Source organism: Polypterus senegalus, chromosome 4 (genome assembly GCF_016835505.1).
Source record: "Polypterus senegalus isolate Bchr_013 chromosome 4, ASM1683550v1, whole genome shotgun sequence".
NCBI lineage: Eukaryota > Metazoa > Chordata > Cladistia > Polypteriformes > Polypteridae > Polypterus > Polypterus senegalus.
Genome location: NC_053157.1, coordinates 6,832,639 through 6,856,302, shown reverse-complemented (window position 1 = coordinate 6,856,302; position 23,664 = coordinate 6,832,639). Strand labels below are relative to the sequence as shown.

At 41.6% G+C, this 23,664-nt stretch overlaps 1 protein-coding gene across 1 annotated transcript in view; it reads left to right on the top strand.

The window, feature by feature from the left end:
• The first annotated feature begins 12,067 nt into the window (after positions 1 to 12,067).
• smarca5 (SWI/SNF related, matrix associated, actin dependent regulator of chromatin, subfamily a, member 5) overlaps positions 12,068 to 23,664 on the top strand; it is a 59,745-nt gene continuing 48,148 nt past the window's right edge. The window contains exon 1 of the mRNA XM_039750204.1: positions 12,068 to 12,412. Within this exon, the coding sequence (XP_039606138.1) occupies positions 12,341 to 12,412 (72 nt within the window). The 5' untranslated portion in view covers positions 12,068 to 12,340. The remainder of the gene's footprint in view (positions 12,413 to 23,664) is intronic.

The following is a 23,664-nucleotide window of genomic DNA, read 5'->3' as shown; positions in this document are numbered from 1 at the left end:
CCTAGCATGACCTAAGTGGGCATATAACCCTCCAGCAATGACAGCAGTCGGGTATTCAAATAGTAGCTTAAATAATAACTAAAACAACTTATGAGGATGCACTGGCACCGTGGACTGGTAGAGTTTATTGCAGCTAAATGCCATTCACTGCTTTTGATAATTCTTTTTATTTTGTGCAGCTTCTCTTATGTGGCAGTTGCACTGCAGGGTTGTTATCCCCCCCCAACACCCCCTTATTTTTTTTTCCTCTTAAGGATAGAATTGTATCAAGAGAAAATACCTCTTTTTTCATTTCTTCTGTTTTTTTTTGGTAATGTAAATTTAAAATGAAAGTCAAGGTAACCTATCTATGCGAAAGTGTGTGCAATAAAGTACTATTGGAATAGCGACAGTAGACACCAAAGATTTTTTTTTTTTTTTCCATATGTTAGTGGAATTTTGTTTGCATTGTTTTCCTTTTTTATTACATTTTTAGTCTTCAAGTGACCTGAAAACTGTTCATTTTTTTTTTTGAGGTAATGACACTGTAGTTTGTTTGTACATGTTTTGTGCCTGATACTGCTGTGGCCTTAATGGATAAAAGAATGTGGTGAATGTTTTATATAATGTTGCCTTGGGGTACATAATAAAGTTTTTTTTTTTTTTTTTGTGTTCTTCTAACTCTTGTGTGTGTTTATTTTTTTTTTGCATTTTATTTTGGAGTCTGACTCTAATAGGGCTGCACAATTAATTGTGTGTTAATCTCGATTACAGCTGCTGCAATATACTAATTGCAAAAAATTGTGGTTACTGCTTTACAATTAGCATTCCCGCTCAGCCCAAGATCGAGCTTTACCAGTAAGAAACTACTATGAATAAAAAAATTGAGTTGTAACTGATCACAGATCCACTTCCTAAGCCTGAGCACGTTGGCAAAATCAAACATTCACTTTTTATATAACTCATTACAGGCTATTGTGCCAGAAAAATTTAGAAATTCACAATTCTTATTATTTTCACGTATACGAAGTATCGGGAAAGTATTGGGGGAGTCCAAAAATTTGATTTTGATCTTTAGACCTTCCCGAGTCCAAAAATACCATATTTGGAATTCTGTCTGTCTGTGGGTGTATGTCAGTGGTTCCCAAACTCGGTCCTGGGGACTCACTTGTGGCTGCAGGTTTTTGTTCCAACCAGATTCACAATTGGTGATAATAGATAACAACAGATCTCATTTATTTAGATGTTCTTTTTTTACTCTTCTCTTAATTATGCATTCAGAAAAACACAACAGTATAGTTTTTACATTTATAAGACATTTAGAAATATTTTTTTTCTAAAGCTATAAATGCTTAACTCTGTTCTGTTTCCTATTTTCCCCCTTTTCCTGTGTAGTTTGCTCCCTTCATTTAACCCTAACAGTGGCAACAACCAGCATAGAAGTCTCCCAGGACGATGAAGGCTGCAATGACTTTGGTGTCAGACCCACTAATTAGTAAAGAATCAGTTAAATAACCAGGACCCCTGGAAAAGCAGAATGAAAATTAGGTTGAAAATACTGTTTACGACCTACACTTTTTTTTTTTTTTATTTCCCATATGACTACTTACTATATTTTAATAAAATTCTACCTAACTTAATTTGTAATTTCTACATTGACTCCAAAGCACAGAAACTGGGAAATAATGACTCACTTAATTAGGTTAAGAGTCCAATGAAAAAAAGGGGTTGGTTGGAACAAAAACCAGCAGCCATAGTGGGTCTCCAGGACTGAGTTTGGGAATCACAGGTGTACGTAAACACAATAACTTGAGTACATTTTAGTTTGGTCAACCAAATTTTGCCTAGAAGGATTAGGTACAAAACGTAGATTTTTATCAACTTATTTCAAAGCTATTTCCACTAACCAGAAGTCGTGCTTTTTTTATTCATGCAGCTTCACAGTCCGATTTTATTCAACTTTTATAATTATTCAGTATTATTAATTTGAATTGTTGTTGATGGTTCTTTAATGAGCAGGTGACCCTCAGAAACTTCGTCTTCTGATTCTGAAACTTCCTTTTATGTTTGGTTTTGCTAACCCAAAACTTGAAATTTAAACCTCTGGCAGTTTATTGCTTACCTCTTCACCTTTCTAGGTCACCTAATGCATTTGTGGTGATTTAAATTTGAAGAAAACTGGAAAAACTGAAGTGCTGAACTTTTGACCGGTAGTGTAATTTAAAACTCAACACAATGGATAAAATGAAATAAACAAGCTGCATAGTTAGGACATTTGTACAACCGCGTCCTCTGTGCACATCGACCTTTACAGGTTAACTGGGTGCTCATTTCATCATCCGGCATATGCACTGGTAGGGCAAACAAGCTGTCGGCCCTCCTCACTTGTAGGTTTCTTTTGAGTGTGTGTGTATCGGGGGGTCTCTGATTGGTGTGGTTTTTAAGGGTCGATACTGATCAGCTGATTCCCACCCTTTTCCAGAACCCCTGGGTGCACTACGCGCCAGCCACTTCGTGCTTCTGCCGCTCGCATTGTGAAAGGGGCAGGCTGAACGCACGCTAGGGAGATGTGGTCGGATCAGCTGCTGGCTTTGTGCTTCTGTCACGCTGTACGTCAATCATTTAAAAGCCTGTACAGCAGCTGTCCTTTTGACTCGCTGCCTTGTCTCGTGGGACGTTAAAGTGTCTCTGAGAAAATCACATATCGTCTCCTTCCAAGATTTTTTTTTTTTTTAATAGAGAAATCTTTTAAAAACACTTAACACCAAGCTCCTACATAAATAAACGCAGAGAAGCATTATGTTCTACATTAAGGCGTTAACTTTATTTTTATAATGAAACTATATCTCACAGGTGTTACCTATTCATTTTTTTTTTTTTTATTAACAAATCGGTACCATAAGCAAACTATGATGCTTGGCGTGATGAGACAAGTCGCAAAATGAACCGGAATGTTTAACCAAATTATAGAAAAAAAACCCAATCTAAGTCCGTTAAGTAGTTCTCTTGTGAAAAGCAGACAGACAGATGTTGGATTTTATATATATATATATATATATATATATATACTCCGCAAAAAAAGAAATGTCCCTTTTCCAGGACTGTGTATTTCAACAATAATGTTTTAAAAATCCAAATAACTTTACAGATCTTCACTCTAAAGGGTTTCAACAATGTTTTCCATGCATGTTCAATTAACCCTAATCAATTAATTAACATGCACCTGTGGAATGGTCGTTAAGACCTTAACAGCTTACAGAAAGTAGGCATTTAAGGTCACAGTTCTAAAACGCAGGACACTAAAGAGACTTGTCTACCGACTGTGAAAGATGCCCAGGGTCCCTGCTCATCTGCGTGAACGTGCATTAGGCATGCTGCAGGGAGGCATGAGGACTGCTGAATAAATTGCCATGTCCGCACTGTGAGACGCCTAAGACAGCACTACAGGGAGACAGGAAGGACAGCTGATCATCCTCGCAGTGGAAGACCACGTGTAACAACACCTGCACAGGATCGGTACATCCGAATATCACACCTGCGTGACAGGTACAGGATGGCCACAACAACTGCCCGAGTCACACCAGGAACACACAATCCCTCCATCAGCGCTCAGACTGTCCGCAATAGGCTGAGAGAGGCTGGACTGAGGGCTTGTAGGCCTGTTGTAAGGCAGGTCCTTACCAGACATCACCAGCAACAACGCCGCCTATGGGCACAAACCCACCTTCACTGGACCAGACAGGAGTGGCAAAAAGTGCTCTTCACTGATGAGTCACGGTTTTGTCTCACCAGGGGTGATGGACGGATTCGTGTTTATCGTCGAAGGAATTGAGCACGTCTGGGACCTGTTGGATCGCAGGGTGAGGGCTAGGGCCATTCCCCCCAGAAATGTCCAGGAACTTGCAGGTGCCTTGGTGGAAGAGTGGGGTGACATCTCACAGCAAGAACTGACAAATCTGGTCCAGTCCATGAGGAGGAGATGCACTGCAGTACTTCAAGCAGCTGGTGGCCACACCAGAGACTGACTGGTACTTTTGATTTTGAGCCTCCCTTCATTCAGGGACACATTGTGAAACATTTTTAGTTTATGTCTTATGGTGTTGACTCTTTTAGTGTTCATACAGATATTTACACATCAAGTTTACTGAAAGTAAAAACAGTTGAAAGTCAGAGGACGTTTCTTTTTTTGCTGAGTATATAAATAAAAAATTCAACCAAGACCAGCATAAAGTTGTGCTTGACAGTTTGTGAACCCTTTAGAATTTTCTATATTTCTGCATAAATGACCTAAAACATCCTCAGATTTTCACTCAAGTCCTAAAAGTAGAGAAAGAGAAACCAGTTACACAAATGAGACACAAATATTATACTTGGTCATTTATTTATTGAGGAAAATGATTCTTTTTCAAGACCTCTGCAATTCGCCCTGGCAGGCTGTCAATCAACTTCTGGGCCCAATCCTGACTGATGGCAGCCCATTCTTACAGAATCAATGCTTGGAATTTCAGGATTGGTGGGTTTTTGTTTGTCCACCCGCCTCTTGAGGATTGACCACAAGTTCTCAATGGGATTAAGTTCTGGTAAGTTTTTTGGCCATGGAACCCAAATTTCGACGTTTTCTTCCCTGAGCCACTTAGTTCTCACTTTTGCCGTATGGCCTGGTGCTCCATCATGTTGGTCACCAAACTGTTCTTGGATGGTTGGGAGACGTTGCTCTCGGACCCTGGAAGATGCGAGAGCAGCCATTTTTGCGCCAGTGCACTCGTCACACGTGAGCTGTTAGGTGGTGAAGTGGGGAGAGAGACCGCCAGTTAGAGACGGGATGATGAGGGGACCAGAAAGGTGGGTAATTTAGCCAGGACCTCGTGATACACCCGGCTGTTTATGAAGGATACCCAATGATCTTTTATGACCACAGAGAGTCAGGACCTCAGTTTTCGTCTCGTCTGAAGGACGTCGCCATTTTTACAACACGGGGTCCCAATTCAGTACATGTGATAGGTGGTCCATGGCTTCAGGCAGACGTTAAGTAAATTGGAGGACGGGCGTGTGAGATTGGGCTGTGCTCCACGGACGATCGAGGCACCTGGCTGATTGATTACGCATGGGCGAGTGCGATCATCAGTCAGGTGCCTCGTTATTGCCGTGGAAATTGCGTTAAGGGGAGCCTGCACTGGACAGATGAAAACAGGAGAGAAGGAAAGAACGGAGATGGAGGTTAAAATACTGCAAGTGAGAGAGAGAGAGAGGCAGGGATTAGGGGGCCGGAAGGAGACCCCCTTGGGGAACGTGAGGCCAACGCTTGGGTCTGCTAAAGCGGATCACTCCATCTGAGCAGCTCGGGGGCTGGAGTAATGCGGTGCTCGTTGGAGTGACTTGCCGTTTAAGTCCGGGGGAAATGCAGCGGGAGGCTCAGTGTGCCGCCCCTGCGCAGGGTACCCATGGACAACAGGGACTCCAAGCCTGTCAGCGGGAGTCGTGGGGGTCACAGATGGCTGCAGGGACCCCAACCTGCCAGAGAAGGGAGGGTATGACTGTCTCTTGGGCGTCTCCCCTGTTTCAGCATCCTAGTTGGGGTTCGCAGAGGAGACGTACGTTTCAAAGGGGTGCACAGCTGATGAGATTTTAACCTTGCTTTTAATGGAAGATTTATTGGATGAAATTTAAACCTCGCACTGTTTTTATGCATTATTTGTTTATTAAGTAGAAGAATGCACTGCACTAGTTATTCGGACACTTTAATTTGTTGTTGGATTTTTTTTTTCAAAAAAAAAACCTTAAGTCACTTTTTTGCACTAACCCCTTGTTAACTTGTCCTCATTTCCCCGGCTCATTCTCAGTTACATTATCGATGGTGGTGGGTTCAAGTGGCTTCCAAAGGCAAACAGCAGCATGGAGTCAACCTGCACTGGAGCACTGGGATCCACACTCAGACCACAAGGTTGACGCCCCCTGCTGGCCCCACCAACACCACAAGCTTTTCCTAGACGGTCTCCCATCTGAGCCTGAACATGCTTAGCTTCAGGTGGAGGAATATTTCGGACAAAATGAAATAAATAAATAAATGCGTAAATAAATAAAAGTACTGTGAAATGTGAGCATAAATAAATAAATGTGTCACGAAATATGTTTTTCGTTGCTTATTTATTTATTTCATTTTGTCCGTAACATTCCTGCAAACCGTCATGAAATACGGCTTGAAATAAAACTGTCACTTTCACTCATCAAAGTTGAGAGGGTGGGCTCTAACACGCCCTCTAGTTACTGATTGGTGAATCGATAGCACAAGAATGAATTAGAAAAATGCTTACTACTGCCGATGAAATGGATTCTGCCGAAGATATTACGTATTTCAGAGAGAGAATTGAAGATTTATCGGAAGAAATTACAATGTTGGCGGCCCTTTTAGAACTGAGTATTTGACCCTTGTTTTACGAGTAGAAAGTCAGGTGCATATTCGCAGCTACTTTTTCAAACAACTGTACAGCTCTGATCAGTGGCAAAGTTGTTCAGTTCAAAATATTAGGTGGAGCTGCTTTGGGCATTCCATGTCAAAGTACTTAAACTAATATAGCCGTTGCAGCTCACCGTATATCAAACTGGCTCATTCGTCTTGTGATCGTCTTCTCCGATACATCATACAGATCTGCAATCTGTTGTACTTTTAAACCGCATAACAGAAGGTGTTCTATTGACTCAGCTGGAATGTCAAAGGATGGACGTCCAGATCAGGGTACTGCATCACCTGAACTGCAGTGTAGTAGAGTCTGTTCCACCTGTTCTTCGATAATTTCAAAAACAGTTTCATCTATATCGGAGTCTAAAAGGGCCGCCAACATTGTAATTTCTTCCGATAAATCTTCAATTCTCTCTCTGAAATACGTAATATCTTCGGCAGAATCCATTTCATCGGCAGTAGTAAGCATTTTTCTAATTCATTCTTGTGCTATCGATTCACCAATCAGTAACTAGAGGGCGTGTTAGAGCCCACCCTCTCAACTTTGACGAGTGAAAGTGACAGTTTTATTTCAAGCCGTATTTCATGACACATTTATTTATTTATGCTCTCATTTCATGACATATTTATTTATTAAGGCTGTCATTTCATGACACATTTATTTATTTATGCTCACATTTCACAGTACTTTTATTTATTTACGCATTTATTTATTTATTTCATTTTGTCCGAAATATTCCTCCATAAGCTTCAGGTGGATGACCTCTTCTGGAGTGGATGTGCTATAGAACAAGAAAAGGCGAAGATTCTCAATGGAGGTCAATGCTTTTCATGGGCACTGCACATCTAAATCTCTTGTAAAATTAAAAAATAAAAAACCACAGAAATAAAAACAGACACTAATTTGTAATACATCTGTCCCATGAAGTACAACCCACAAGCTCTCTGCATGTCCCTGCTGGTGCTGGTCTCTGTGGTCTTTACCCCTTCTGTTTTTTTCGACAGGACGTGAGCTTACTCAACAGTAGTTCCCGTTTATGAGAATGTCTTCATACTTTACTGATAGATGTAGAGAGAGCAGGCTGAGTTCCCTATGTAAGTGTAATTAAGCAGGTGAGTATGTGGCCTTAAAGTATCCATCTTGTTTGGTGGATGTTATGATCTTGAGAGTTCTCAAGCATGTACAGTTGTGCTTGAAAGTTTGTGAACCCTTTAGAATTTTCTGTATTTCTGCATAAATATGACCTAAAACATCATCAGATTTTCACTCAAGTCCTAAAAGTAGATAAAGAGAAACCAGTTAAACAAATGAGACAAAAATATTATACTTGGTCATTTATTTTTTGAGGAAAATGATAAAATATTACATATTTGTGAGTGGCAAAAGTATGTGAGCCTTTGCTTTCAGTATCTGCTGTGACCCCCCAATAACAGCAACTAAACATTTCCGGTAACTTCTGATCATTCCTGCACACCGGCGTGGAGGTTTTTGAGCCCATTCCTCCGTACAGAACAGCTTCAACTCTGGGATGTTGGTGGGTTTCCTCACATGAACTGCTCGCTTCAGGTCCTTCCACAACATTTCGATTGGATTAAGGTCAGGACTTTGACTTGGCCATTCCAGAACATTCACTTTATTCTTCTTCAACCATTCTTTGGTAGAACGACTTGTGTGCTTAGGGTCGTTGTCTTGCTGCATGAGATTCAGTTCATGGACAGATGTCCTGACATTTTACTTTAGAATTCTCTGATATAATTCAGAATTCATTGTTCCATCAATGAAGGCAAGCCGTCCTGGCCCAGATGAAGCAAAACAGGCCCAAACCATGATACTACCACCAGCATGTTTCACAGATGAGATAAGGTTCTTATGCTGGAATGCAGTGTGTTCCTTTCTCCAAACATCACGCTTTTCATTTAAACCACAAAGTTCTATTTTGGTCTCATCAGACCAGAGAATCTTATTTCTTAATTCTAATTTCTTAATTCTAAGCGGTATGTGTGGAGACCACCGGGCACTGCTCATCACTTGTCCAATACAGTCCCCACAGTGAAGCATGGCGGTGGCAGCATCATGCTGTTGGGGGTGTTTTTCAGCTGCAGGGACAGGACGACTGGTTGCAATCGAGGGAAAGATGAATGCGGCCAAGTACAGGGATATCCATGACAAACAACCTTCTCCAGAGTGCTAAGGACCTCAGACTGGGCCGAAGGTTTACCTTCCAACAAGACAATGACCCTAAGGACACAGCTAAAATAACGAAGGAGTGGCTTCACAACAACTCTGTGACTGTTCTTGAATGGCCCAGCCAGAGCCCTGACTTAAACCCAATGGAGCATCTCTGGAGAGACCTAAAAATGGCTGTCCACCAACGTTTACCATCCAACCTGACAGAACAGGAGAGGATCTGCAAGGAGGAATGGCAGAGGATCCCCAAATCCGGGTGTGAAAAACTTGTTGCATCTTTCCCAAGAAGACTCCTGGCTGTATTAGCTCAAAAGGGGGCTTCTACTAAATACTGAGCAAAGGGTCTGAATACTTAGGACCAGGTGAGATTTCAGTTTTTCTTTTTTAATAAATCTGCAACAATTTCAAAAATTCTTTTTTTTGTCTGTCAATATGGGGTGCTGTGTGTACATTAATGAGGGAAAAAATTAATTTGAATGATTTTAGCAAATGGCTGCAATATAACAAAGAGTGAAAAATTGAAGGGGGTCTGAATACTTTCCGTACCGACTGTATAACCAGTGAATTTCCCAAATGAAAGAAACAGAACATAGAAATAGAAGAAACAGTTTTCTGATTGACATTTTATTGTAAGTTTCTCCACTCTGGATTATGTCTGCTGTGGCGTTTCAGACGCCCTTGAAATAAACTTTGTTGTGGCATCTGAAGTGGACCTTCCAATTCTGCGTCTTTTTTTCGGTGGCATGGGTATATTAGTGAAAAGCAGGACAATTATAATGTGTTACATGGTATTACGTACAGAATACGCACCACAATGAGATGAATTTACCTTATTTATGATACATCGGAAAGTGAACAAATAGCACCAGTCAGTCAGAAAGAGTAACACTGAAATCATATTGTGAGTCGGAAAGCAAGCAAGTAGCACACAAATACAGAAAGGCAGTGAAAAAGAGTAGCACTGAAAACATACTGGGAAAAATGGCGAGGAGAAATGCTCTGTTTGTAAGGAGCGTCTGTGTTGAACCGTGATGCCATCTAACGGATGTTGGCGATGGTAACTACAGAGAGAAGTGACATACAACCGGTGCTGCGTGTGGGGAAAATGGCGGGGGAAGGATGCTGTCTTTTTAAGGCGCGTCTCTCTTCAAACGTGCTTGCATATAACGGACGTTGGCGAAAGAAATACAGCACTATCAGTGCGTGTGGGAGTGCGACGTGCGGAAACGCGGGTGTGTCAGCCGGTCACGTGCACTGGGTCGTTCACCTTTTATATCCATAAGGCAGTTCCCCTTCACCCAATCAAAGCAGTCGGCTTTCCCATACTTGGACACTTCTGCCATCTCTTGGCAATTTAAAGAAACATGGGTAAAGAGTGATGCACAGAGACCAAAGCTGCCACTAGATGGCACCGCGGTGAACGTCTGTTGCATTGTGCGGCCATCTTGTCGATGATAAGTATGGGGACGTGTGCCGAACGTTGTGTTGGTGAAAAGGTGCCCTGTAGGTCACCACGAACATTTTTCCCAAGCAAACATACCCCCTGACCTTCTCCTAGTCACAAAGGAGTCCCATCCCCAGTTGGGTGCCGATCGGATACCCGGTGCAGATTTGTATGGCGGACAAACAAACACACATATGTACATCGACTCTGCTTTATATATTAGATTTACTTTATTAAAATGCTCAGTAATAACCAAAGCTCCTAAAGAGCAGAGAACACAAAAGGAGCTGCCTGTAAGATTTTCCAAAGCACAAATCCAAATAGTCAAAAATCCAGTTAATCACAAAAACGCAGAAAAACCCACAGTGGAAACTCATCCCATCGAGTGCTTTCAGTATGAATTGAAAGGCACTGTAGGTTGTCCCAACCATTATAGGGCTGAGGGCGGCCCTTTGACAGTGATGGGCAGGAGGCCCCGCCTCTTGGGGTACCACCCACAAAACATATGGAACATAAAGATACTCAGACAGGACCGCCTCTGGGCGTAGGCTGTCCAGGCAAAGCCCTCTAGTGGTTAGGGTGCATTACTACAGCCCTCTGTAGAGATTCCTGTCTTTGTTTAGAAAAACGAGGGGGCTTTGCCCCCTGCTCGTTTTGCTCACCAACCCCCAGGCCGGCACTACGTGTTAGTCACTTTGTGGTTCTGCCGCTCGAGTATGGGGATGCAGATGTACAATTTAAACAGATTGCTATTTTCATGGGAATTGTTACATATGCATAATAGAACTATTTTATATTACAGCGAGTAATTAACCATATTAAAAAATAGTAAAACGTAAAAATTGGAAAGTAAATTATGTTTCATTTTACGTTAGAGGTATTCGTTGCATTATACGATTTCGTTCTGTTTGGATTTGAAATTAGCACGCCAATACTTTTAAAACTTACAATTTTACTGTAAAACTTAAGTAAAAACAATTTTTTAAATTCCATTTTCGTCAATATCACATTGAATTGTTATTCTGTATTTGGACTTACATTGTGACAACGCCACGTAACTGCCCGTGAGTGAATTTCGTTTCTTTCTCTCTAATAAATAAACCGACCTTTTCGAATGTTTGTCCCTGTGATTTGTTAATTGTCGTAGCAAAAGCTATTCTAACGGGAAACTGCAAACGTTTTAATACGAATGGCATATCAAAATCTCCTTTGTTGTCTGTTATCCCCTGAAGATGTACTACATTATCTTGGATATATCCTTCTTTCTACAGTAATTCATCAGGTGGAAGACCAGACAGTGTTAACGGTTGAAGATATTCTTCGTGATATTGTAAGTTGATGTTTTCATCCTCTGCACCATCACCACCAACTGTTTCAGCAGAGTCTATTAATACGTATTTAACTAATTTGCCGTGTAACCGATCGACAATTTTCGTCGTGTCGTGCTGGGATTGCCCGTGTACTCATTTCTTCAATACAATAAGAGCGCCTTTGGGATGTGTGGTTTGCATCATGGATGTGCAGCCAACAAACCTGCAGAAACTGTGTGATGCTATCATATCAATATGGACCATAATCCCTGAGGAATGTTTGCAGCATCTTGTTGAATCAACGCCACGAAGAATTACAAAAGTTCTGAACGCAAAATGGGGTCCAACCGGGGTACTAGCTAGGTGTACCTAATAAAGTGGCCGGTGAGCGGGTGTGAATTGTTACAAATCAGACCACGAAGCACAGCTTCAGGAGGACTCCGCTAAAGTTATGAAAATAAACGCATTTATTAAATCTTGTACCTGTTATCACAATTGCACAAAAACATTTCAGTCAAAGTTAATTTTCTCACAAACCTGATGGATCCTTTCAGATAAGCGCGCACCCTTCTCTTCGAGTTACACAATATACGGTGTCTCGCGTGACGTATGACGCTCCTCCCACCGCACACACAAACGCGCGCGCGCGCGCGCTCGCCGGCGGCGGTTGAGATGAAGTCTCGCGATACAACGCGCGTTAGTGTGGTTGGTTGAAAGGTGCTGAAAAGCCGGGTCGGTTTGGTGAGTGTCGGCGTGCCGGTACGGCTCAGTTTAAGGATTAATTACATTCGCTTCACCGAGTACTTTCGATTACTTCCCGTCCAGAAACGCACCGAAATCACCAACGGAGCATTTGCTCGTCTGGGGTTGGCCACGGGGCAAACGGCACAGCACTAACACTCAACTCTTTTCCGACTGCTGGGAGAACAAAAAGCACCCTAAGGAAGGAAGAGCCACAAACGATGTCTGAGTCGGAGAACAACAAAAACGTGGAACAGGAGCAGCAGATGGAGGCAGACGTCCTGGAAGGAGAGGTGAGGGGGAGACTGCAGGGTAAAGATCGTATTCACTGGGGACGACATTGTGTGTGGGAGGATGAAAGTATGCCACAAAGTTTTTAAATAACCGTGGTTCATTTTATAAGTGCTAGGTGGATGATACCAGACTTTTTTCTGATTCTTTCATTCGAGTCTTGCGGAACTTAATGAGACTCTTGCGTTGAATCATCCGATACATAAAGAAACAAAAACACTTTTCAGTTTGTAACCATCAATGACTTCGGGGGGCGTTTAATACCAAAATGAAAACAATGGACCCGAGAGTGGTACACGTCGGCTCATGTCTCCGAAGTAAATCATTCTCCTATAGGTCAGTGCAGGTTTCTGATTCTCCTATCGGGTATAAGTAATTGGTGGGTAATTCCCCGTTTCGATTAAAGGTGCCATCGGAGAAGGTGAATTCATTTTGGGCTGTATTCTGCTGCACAAGAGCCGATGACACGGATTGTTAGAACTTTGAAATGACTAAGATTGCTGCTTGGGGGGGGGGCTCTTCTAACTCCAAGTGAATCTATAAAGGATGAGAATAGTCGGTGGTTTTTATCAGTGTTAGAATTGCTATTCTTTTTCAGGTCCACTAAATGTATTTAACTATTCGATTTTAATTGTGACCCTGTGGTTAGGATATAGCGGGTTGGATAATGGATGGATGGATTTTAATTGTAATATTTGCCGGTTGGAAAATATTTTGTAGTTTGGATTTTAAAGGGATGCTATTTATCAGTGCATATGCCGTTATAATGTAACAGTAACCATTGACCTCAATCAACTAATAGGACCTGTCAACTTACTGCCCCATGATACGTGACTAGATTAATCATTTTGTAGGACTCGTGTGTGTATATATATATTTTTTTATTTTATTTCATTACTGGGCTTGTTTTTGTGAAAATGTGACGGTAATGGCGTTGGGATTGAACTGCCTATCGCTATTATACGGCGTCCTAGTGCCCATTACCGAACACGTAAAAATGCCAACTAAAATGCCCTCGAATGGTCACACACACACGAGGTGCTGTGTTTTCGCTTACAACGGCTCAGTGAATCGTGTGGGGGAAAACTTTTTCTCGCCAGAACATCGCCAACCGCGTTTCGCATCGCGGCCGTTTTAGAGGAAGGCCTACAAAGCGAGGCGCCCTTCCCTCGGAGAAGAGACGGAATGAATGAATGGTGCCCGTCGCTGCTTCCTTTGCGGCGGCGAGGGGGACTTTCCACTACTTTTATTTTGGCGTAGACAAGGACAAGTGGCGCTGGCCCCACACAGCGACGTGGCGAAATCTTTCTTTCCATTTTTTTTCCGTAGTTATTGTTGTCTAACCCACCGCCGCTTCCCTCGTGGTCGCGGGAAATTATAAAATCGCGTGACGAAGACGCCTGCGTCATCTGAAAGCGCGCGGGATGGACCTCTCCGTGAGTCTGGCTGCTGTAGGCTCGGAACCTGAGGAGCCGATCGGTGCTTCAAGCTTTATTTTCCTAATTCTTAAGTCATAAAACCAAAATAAGATGGAATGCAAAATATTTTCCCGTCTTGCAGTTCTGACAGTATAATGGCGTTCATCTATATGAGGCCGAAGTTCGCTGCTGCTTCACAAATACTTATTCACACCCCCTTCAAACTAAGTTAACAAGGAACAGCACACTACAAAATATACACTAGCATTCAAAACTTGAGAAACTTACTGAAATGTTCATGTTTTGGATAGAAACCGCTACTTTAATTTTTTTTTAAATCTCGATTGCATTAAATTATTTTAAAATACAACCAAGACCAAGGTTATTATAGTTTTGCCTTTTTAGATTAGTTTATTTCTATATTTTTTTCTGACCTTACTTGGAAATTCAGTTTTTCTTTCATCGTGTACTTTTAGATTAGTTTTTATTTTACAATGACATTTCTATTTTACTTTTATATATATTGGTTTCAGTTTTAGTAATTGTAGTATGGTTAAAGAGCTACAGTAGATACTTCATTAATCCCAAGGAGAAATCCACATACTCCAGCAGCAGCAAGCTGATAAAGAACAATATTAAATTAAAGAGTGATAACAATGCAGGTATAACAGACAATAACTTTGTATAATGTTTACGTTTACCCCCTGAGTCGCATAGTTTGGGGTCTCCTCAGTCTGTCAGTGGAGCAGGATGGTGACAGCAGTCTGTCTCTGAAGCTGCTCCTCTGTCTGGAGATGATCCTGTTCAGTGGATTCTCCATGATTGACAGGAGTCTGCTCAGCGCCCGTCGCTCTGCCACGGATGTCAAACTGTCCAGCTCCGTGCCTACAATAGAGCCTGCCTTACTCACCAGTTTGTCCAGGTGTGAGGCGTCCATCTTCTTTATGCTGCCTCCCCAGCACACCACCGCGTAGAAGAGGACGCTCGCCACAACCGTCTGGTAGAACATCTGCAGCATCTTATTGAAGATGTTGAAGGACGCCAGCCTTCTAATGAAGTATAGTCGGCTCTGTCCTCTCTTGCACAGAACATCAGTATTGGCAGTCCAGTCCAGTTTATCATCCAGCTGCACTCCCAGGTATTTATAGGTCTGCACCCTCTGCACAGCTAAACTGTGGAGTTCAGTTTTTGTGTCCTAAAAAGATAGAACTGTACACTTAACGGGTTTGGATAAGAGTTTAATTTTAGTGGAAGCTTACTACGCAAAACATGACACAGTTTACTATTTGGTTTGGTTTTTGTCTGATAAAAAGCATAATCAAAATCAGGTACTGAATATAAGCGAATTTTACACAATTTTATTATTTTAAAATGTTTTCTGTCATTTTGTGCTGAACAAATCTGTGCTGACTGTTGGCACTTTTTTATTCTCCTTTTATTGACCAGTATGGGTCAATTTGTAATGAACTTTAGGAGTGTTTTTTACTATAAATGTCTACAGCACACAACATATCCTGCTCCAATGACAATATCCTTGTGATGAATGCCTTCAATATTTCATTCAAAAAATTATATTAGAACATAAATTAATAGGTTCATGGTTTACAAATTACATGAGACAATAAAATAAGCAATATGAAAATATATACTGTATATGGAAAACATAAAAATAATATAGGATCATGGGATATATCCGGTCCTCCTAAGCGTAAAATAAACGCGCAGAAAACGAACTAGAAGCGGTTTCCTTGCGTTCGTTGGGTTTTGAACAGCAAGAAAAAGCTGCATGCAACGTTTTTTTGATGCCGTATAAATGCGCTGCCGGACAAACGCACGTCACCAAAGCCCGTGTGAACACTCTCATTGACTCCTACGTGTAGAAAACACTCGGCACTTGATTCGCGCTCACTGGACGCTACGAACGCAAAAAACGCCCGCGTGAACAAGGCTTTAGAGTTTAATTTTAGTGGAAGCTTACTATGCAACATGACACAGTTTACTATTTGGTTTGGTTTTTGTCTGATAAAAAGCATAATCAAAATCAGGTACTGAATATAAGCGAATTTTACACAATTTTATTATTTTTAAAATGTTTTCTGTCATTTTTGTGCTGAACAAATCTGTGCTGACTGTTGGCACTTTTTTATTCTCCTTTTATTGACCAGTATGGGTCAATTTGTAATGAACTTTAGGAGCGTTTTTTACTATAAATGTCTACAGCACACAACATATCCTGCTCCAATGACAATATCCTTGTGATGAATGCCTTCAATATTTCATTCAAAAATCTCAGACACTGGGCTTTATTTTCTACCAGCCATATTGGTCTCTGATTCCATCTCGGGCCCACACAATTTATAGACAGAATTTTGTACCTGCAGGCCTGGAAAGAGATATTATAAAAAAAAAAAAAAGAAAAGAGATACTACTGTGTTGTGACAGGCGTGACCACGGGGGTTAAGGAAGAACATGGCTCTTGGGCTTGAATGAGTGTGCAGACCCCACCTTGCTGTGTTGAGGGAAACAAAGAAAAACAAGCATGTAATGTAAAGGTTAAGGGCAGTGAGACTTGAATAGCCCATGCATAAGATCAGTAAACCCATAATTAGCAGAGCAAGAGTAGGTGTGGGTGGCACAGTGGGTAGTGCTGCTGCCTCGCAGTTCGCTTCCCGGGTCCTCCCTGCCTGGAGTTTACATGTTCTCTGTGTGGGTTTCCTCCGGGTACTCTGGTTTCCTCCCACAGTCCAAAGACATGTAGGTTAGGCGCATTGGCGATTCCGTGTGTGTGTGTGTATGTGCCCCCTGCGGTGGGCTGACACCCTGCCCAGGGTTTGTTTCCTGCCTTGCTCCCTGTCTTGTCTGGGATTGGCTCCAGCAAACCCCCGTGACCCTGTAGTTAGGGTATAGCGGAGTATAGTTGAAGAGTAGGTGATGGGTGTATGGAGGGGCACAGAATGACAGAGGCAGCATCTGAGATTAAGAACAATAATCTACATTATCTAAACCTGTGTCTCCAGAGCAGGATCACAGGAACCTGGATTTAGATGCAAGGCAGGAAAAATCCCTGGTATGCAATACAGTCATGGCCGAAATTATCGGCACCCCTGGAATTTTCCAAGAAAATGCACCATTTCCCCCAGAAGACTGTTGCAATTGCATATGTTTTGGCATACACATGTTTATTTCCTTTTATGTGCAAAAAAATGGAGAAAAAAAGCCAAATCTGACATCATGTCACACAGAACTGAAAAACCAGGCTGGACAAAATTATTGGCACCTTTTCCAAATTGTGGGTAAATCGTTTTATTTCAAGCATATGTGGCTCGTTTGAACTCACTTGTGGCAAGAAACGGGTGCTGGCAATATAGCAATCGCACCTGAAGCTGGTTAAAATGGAGACGAGTCTTTCTGTTGTGCATCTGAGTGTGCCACGCTAAACATGGAGAACAGAAAGAAGAGCAGAGAGTTGTCTGAGGACTTGAGAACACAAAATTGTGGAAAAATATCAACAATCTCAAGGCTACAAGTCCACCTCCAGAGATCTTCATGTTCCTTTGTCCACCATGCACAACATAATCAAGAAGTTCACAACACATGGCACTGTAACTAATCTCCCTGGACGTGGACAGAAGAGAAAAATTGCTAAAAGACTGCAACGAAGGATAGTCCGAATGGTGGATAAACGGCTCCAATCAACTTCAAAACATATTCATGCTGTTGTGCAGACTCAGGGTGCAACAGTGTCAGCTCGAACTGTCCGTCGACATCTGAGCGAAATGAAACGCTATGGCAGGAGAGTCAGGAGGACCCCACTGCTGACACAGAAACATAAAGCCAGACTGGAGTTTGCCAAAATGTACTTGAGGAAGCCAAAATCCTTCTTGGCGAACATCTTGTGGACCTTTAGTAGACGATAAAGTTGAACATGATGACACAGAAGAACTTTTGCCTAAAAAAGGAGCCATGTCTGTTGTCTGGAGAGATTGTTTTTAAAAGGTTGGATGTGAACCATTATGCTCAAATGTGTGAATACTGTTTCTATACTACTGGGTAATACTGCAAGCCAAGTTGTACTTGTTTTATTTTTTCAATACTGTGTAATGTACCTGGGTACTGTGTAATAGTGTGACGACATGTTGACTTTATTCTCATAATTTGTCATTAAAGTAGAGCATCGTAAACTAAACTTTATCATTAAAATGAATATTTAATTTACTAGATTTTTCTCAAACCCCGTCCTAAGTTATGTAGCACATTAAATGCTTTGTATTAAGTGTTCCCGTAGCCATGTTAATCGCTACGTGCTTCTTACACTGACTTCCTCTTTGCACTAAGAGGAGGCACAGGCAGCACACAGAATACATTCATTTCATGATATTTCTGCTCCCTGAACATTTAGAATGCTAAGATAAATACTTGATATGATTTTTATGATGAAATGCATTAAAGCATGTATTAATCAAGTGGGGGCACGGCGGCGTGGAGGTTGCACTGCTGCCTTGCAGTAAGGGGGTCTTGGGTGTTCCCTGCCTTGAATTTTAATGCTTTTCTGGTCCGTTTACTCGGCGTGCTTCAGTTTCCTTTCAAAGTCATGTAGGGTGTGGGGTTTTGTTATGCTAGATTGACCCTGCAAGTGTATGTGTAGCTTATATTCACCCTGCGATGTGCTGGCACCCCGTTCAGGATTTGCTCCTGCCTCGCACACAATGCTTGCTGGGATAGGCGCAACCCTGAATGGATGGCATAATGAAACATGTATAATGAAGATTTTTTATAGAGTTCTCCGCGGTCTAAGTTTATAACTAGTTTTAATTTCACAAAGACTTTTATCGTGTGGTGATTGGTTAGATGGAGAAAGAAAACCAAAGAGCCGAGGGTTTGATATGTCAGACAGGGACATCCGCTCAGAAGAACATCAGTTGAATTCTGTGTTTGTGTCTCCGACCACCAGATCACAAACACATTTACACGATATTTAAGTTAAACCTGTGCGATAACCATTCGTATATCCAGTTTTTTGGAGCCTCGTCACACCTGCCATAAAAGTTTTCTACACTGAACGTGCACCTGGGGACTCCTTACTGCGAGGGAGCAGCACTACCACCTCACTACCGTGTATGTTTAACACCTGCTTTAATGCATTTCATCCTGAAAATGATATCAAGTATTTTATTTATCTTTGCATTCTAAATCTTCACAGAGCAAGGAATATCATGAAGTGAATGGATTCTGTGTGGTGGTCGCTAACTGCGAAGAAGTCAGTTTAAGAAGCACATAGCGATTAGCAACTGGGTCGGGGAACACTTAACACAAAGCATTTAATGTGCTACATTAACTTATGACGGGGTTTGAGAAAATCTAGCAAATTTAAACACTGATTTTTAGGATGAAGTTTAGTTTACGACATTCTACTTTAGTTATAAGATAAACTACGAGAATAAAGTGGAAATGTCGACTTTAATCTCGACCCAAGCGTTGAGATTAAAGTGGAAATGTTGAGAATAAAGTCAACATGTTGACTTTATTCTCGATATAGGGCCACGGTGAGGGAGGAAAAAAAACCCAACTAATACGCTTCCATAGGGCTATACCACAAATTACCACAATGCAAATTGCTGTTTTATTATTTATGTATATAGCTTAGCTTGAAGCAAAGCCCATATTAATGCAATTTGCCTAAATGATGGTTCAGTTAGTAAAGATGTCATCACCAAGTTGCACTTGTTTTGTTTTATTTTTATTTTGTGAATACAGTGCTGTGTAATGCACCTGGGCTTGACGTAATACAGTCGTATTATTACAGGAAGTTGCACTATTTTGTTATTATTTATTGGTTTAAATATTATGCAGTTTAATGTTGGGAAAGTTGTTTAAAAAGTCACTAACGTGTCAGTAGACCGAAATTAACATTAACAGAAAGTGTAGTTGGTTTACAAAAAATATTTACTACTAGCCCACCTGTGGCGTACCAAACGTCGCATAATCAGGCCGGTTTTTTAATGATTTTTCAGCACAGGGAGAAAATTTAACATTTGAAAAATCGGTAATGTAATAAATCAGCAAGAAAAGCAACTTTGTAACAATGCACGGAACGAACCAACACACAATCGTCCGTGACTGAAAACTGGCGGACCGCCCATCGCGCCTTCTCCTGCCAGACAGAGGGATGGGGGTACACGGCGCGGAGTGTGGAACGGGAGGAGAGGAGAAGGACGTCCATTCCGCTCCCTCCGTCATGCTAGTCTGCTGATTTCTCGTTCAGTATGCACTGCCCGCTCATGTGCCCACCTCCAACTCGTCACTTGGGTCGTCGTCGTCTTTGCACAGTCCAGATGGACCTGTGACTGACGTAGATGTTTCATTGCTCTGTGCGGTTTTCGCTGCTTTTCTATATATAATCCACCAAGACACCCGACCACAGTAGTAGAGAGGTGGTAGTGGGGTGTGTACAAAGGGTAGGGACAAAACCAGTGGGAGCGTATGAGTCGCACTTAGTGGGAATTCCAATGGGGTTCAACGGCTTACCCACGCCCCTCTGCGCCGGGTAGACACACGCTCAATCTCATGCATAATTATTTATTGAATGCTAAACACTTCTGGAAAGACACGGTTGTCTAAAACGGGTTGGTGTGAGAATACAACAGTAAGTGAATGAAAAGATGGAACTCTGGAGAGAGCAAAATACAACACAATAGTGAACCCGCGGCATAACAAACGCTGCATAATTATTTATTGATGGTTGAACACTTCTGGAAAGACACAGTTGTCTAAAAAGGGAGGGTTTGAGGATACAACAAAGTGAATGAAAAGATGGAACTCTGGAGAGAGCAACATATAATTGTCCGTGAGTGAAGAAGACGCAGGTTTGTCGCGGATGCGAATCAATGTATGTAGCGTGTAAAACAGTTTGCTATGGTGCACGCGGTCGTGCGTCGTAACCGAAAACTCGTTTTTAAAGACTGCTCACTTCATTGTGTTTTAACCTCAGTTGTAAAGGATTGTTTTAAGGATCCCATGGGATACCCCTCGCAAACAGTTTTACACGCTGCATATGGTGACTCACCTCCGCGAGAAACATGCCTCTATGAGCAGTCAAGGTGGCTCGGAGGTACATGAGGCCTCTACGACAGCCGAATATAAATGACGCCGTTCTGTCTGTGTCGTCACGTCTGGGTTGGTGGGCGTGGCTCTGCCAGTTGTCGTCATATCCAGTGGCCTTGGATTTGGTGGTTGTGGCTCCTCCCTGCTTGCACCATTGGTATCTTGTCGGCGGCTTAGCAAATCCACGCCCCTTCTGGTGTGCTTTCCATGGGTGTCTTGCCTTAGTGAATTTATATATGTAGATTTATTCCTTTTCTAAGACATGTTTAATGCAATACAACTTTTGACAGGCACCTCTGGATATTTTACGAAGTCTAAATGCCTCTTTGGATAGTTGAAAATATGTTGTCCAAATTTTGCAAACAACTTTAAACTATATTTTTTTCAATAAAAAGGCGCTATATATATATATATATATATATATATATTTTGACTGCAACTGTCATGCAATGTGATTCCTTCTCTTCATTAGTGCCTCCCCCTTGAAAACTATCACTTTATGGGGCCATGCAAACCTGTATTGATGTTAATGGTTTTTTTGCACAATGCTCATGACAGTGGAATAGGTTGTTCTTAGCTACTGCAGTCATCCATCCATTTTCCAACCCGCTGAATCCAAACACAGGGTCACTCTGCTGGAGCCAATCCCAGCCAACACAGGGCACGAGGCAGGAACCAATCCTGGGCAGGGTGCCACCCCACTGCAGGACACACACAAACGTACCCACACACCAAGCACACACTAGGGCCAATTTAGAATCGCCAATGCACCTAACTGGCATGTCTTTGGACTGCGGGCGGAAACCCACGCAGACACGGGGAGAACATGCAAACTCCTTACTGCAGTAGAAAATGTGGTTAACATCCACTTATGCATGAGGAGAAAAATACCGTTGAATACAGTGAAACCTGTATAATTTTGAAAAATACTGTGATTATCAAATTTTGGTCATACCGCCCAGCACTGGCTCGGACTCCTTAATTTGTAATTAGTCTAATATTTTTTTGTGGTGTTTGGAAGCATAAAGCATTCAAGGTACAGGGTACTTCATTACTGCCAATATGTTGGCTTGTAAACACTGAATATCATTAAACATAAGAACTAAACCTTACAATGTTAAAGCTGCTTTTTTTTTTTATCAAAAGTCTAGAGGAGAGTTTAAACAGTTTAATCAAATCCATATGTGAATTTGGAAATTTTAACAAATTGTATTACAATTTCAATTTACTTGGAGTCTGTAAACTTTTACCAACTCCAGTAACCCATTAACTGCTTCTGACCTCGCAGCCCTGGGGTGGAGTTGCACATTGGTTGGACTGAATTGTTGGGTATGTTGGACTATAAAAATGGTCGTCACAGCAGCATACCTCTGACTAAGATTATCAATCAATTCAGTGACTGAAAAATCACTGGAGAGGAAGTGCATCGCACACGGCCTTTACTTGCATGCCATAATCGTTGTAATTACAGTACTACTTGAGCTCAAAAGCTCTGCTTTCCTTATCTTGAAAAGCGGGGTGTTTTCATATCTGATATGACTTCTGAATGTGAGCCAACTTTTAGATAAACTCTCTCTGCACCATCATACCCTTCACTCTTCCATATATCTACAAGATCAGATTTTGATTTTTGTACTGTGTATACGAATGTTTGTTTCTTGCAGCTAAATCATGTTTTGGTTTTTAGTTGTAGTTAACTGGATTGGTACCAACAACACAGTTTAGGTTTCTAGTCATCCAATTTTTATTCCAATGAAAACTGCTAAATCCTCATCCTGTAAACCAAAACATTTGTTAAGGTGAGCTTAGTCTTTATTGAAGTTCTGTAACATAAAATGCGTGAAATTTAAGCACCCACCTGAACTTGCTGATTATGACCTCTCTTAGCAACATTGCCAGCCCCCCTAAGCACAGTGGAGAAATAAAGAAACTTATTTACGTGCACCTTTGACTCCTCTACATATAATTCATCAGTCTAGCACTCTGGAGGTGTATTTAGGCGAGCTTCAGTTGAACATTTATGCTCTTGATCGGCTACTCTGTCAGGGTCCTCTAAACCAATCCCCCCCCAAACTTGGTAAGCTTTTGAAGAAGTTTTTCTTAATCCGATGTGGCACAATTTAATTTTGAGGGCCAAAAATAACACTTTTTATACCTAGAAGTGGGGAAAAAATGTCCCCAGGCTACTGCCACATGTGTACATATAAGACACATATGCGCCTCTCTGTACATTACTGCCCTGTATTCTTCCTCCAGACAAAGGTAAACATTTTGTACAAACCGGATTCCAAAAAAGTTGGGACACTATACAAATCGTGACTAAAAACTGAATGCAATGATGTGGAGGTGCCAACTTCTAATATTTTATTCAGAATAGAACATAAATCACGGAACAAAAGTTTAAACTGAGAAAATGTATCATTTTAAGGGAAAAATATGTTGATTCAGAATTTCATGGTGTCAACAAATCCCAAAAAAGTTGGGACAAGGCCATTTTCCCCACTGTGTGGCATCTCCCCTTCTTCTTACAACACTCAACAGACGTCTGGGGACCGAGGAGACCAGTTTCTCAAGTTTAGAAATAGGAATGCTCTCCCATTCTTGTCTAATACAGGCCTCTAACTGTTCAATCGTCTTGGGCCTTCTTTGTCGCACCTTCCTCTTTATGATGCGCCAAATGTTCTCTATAGGTGAAAGATCTGGACTGCAGACTGGCCATTTCAGTACCCGGATCC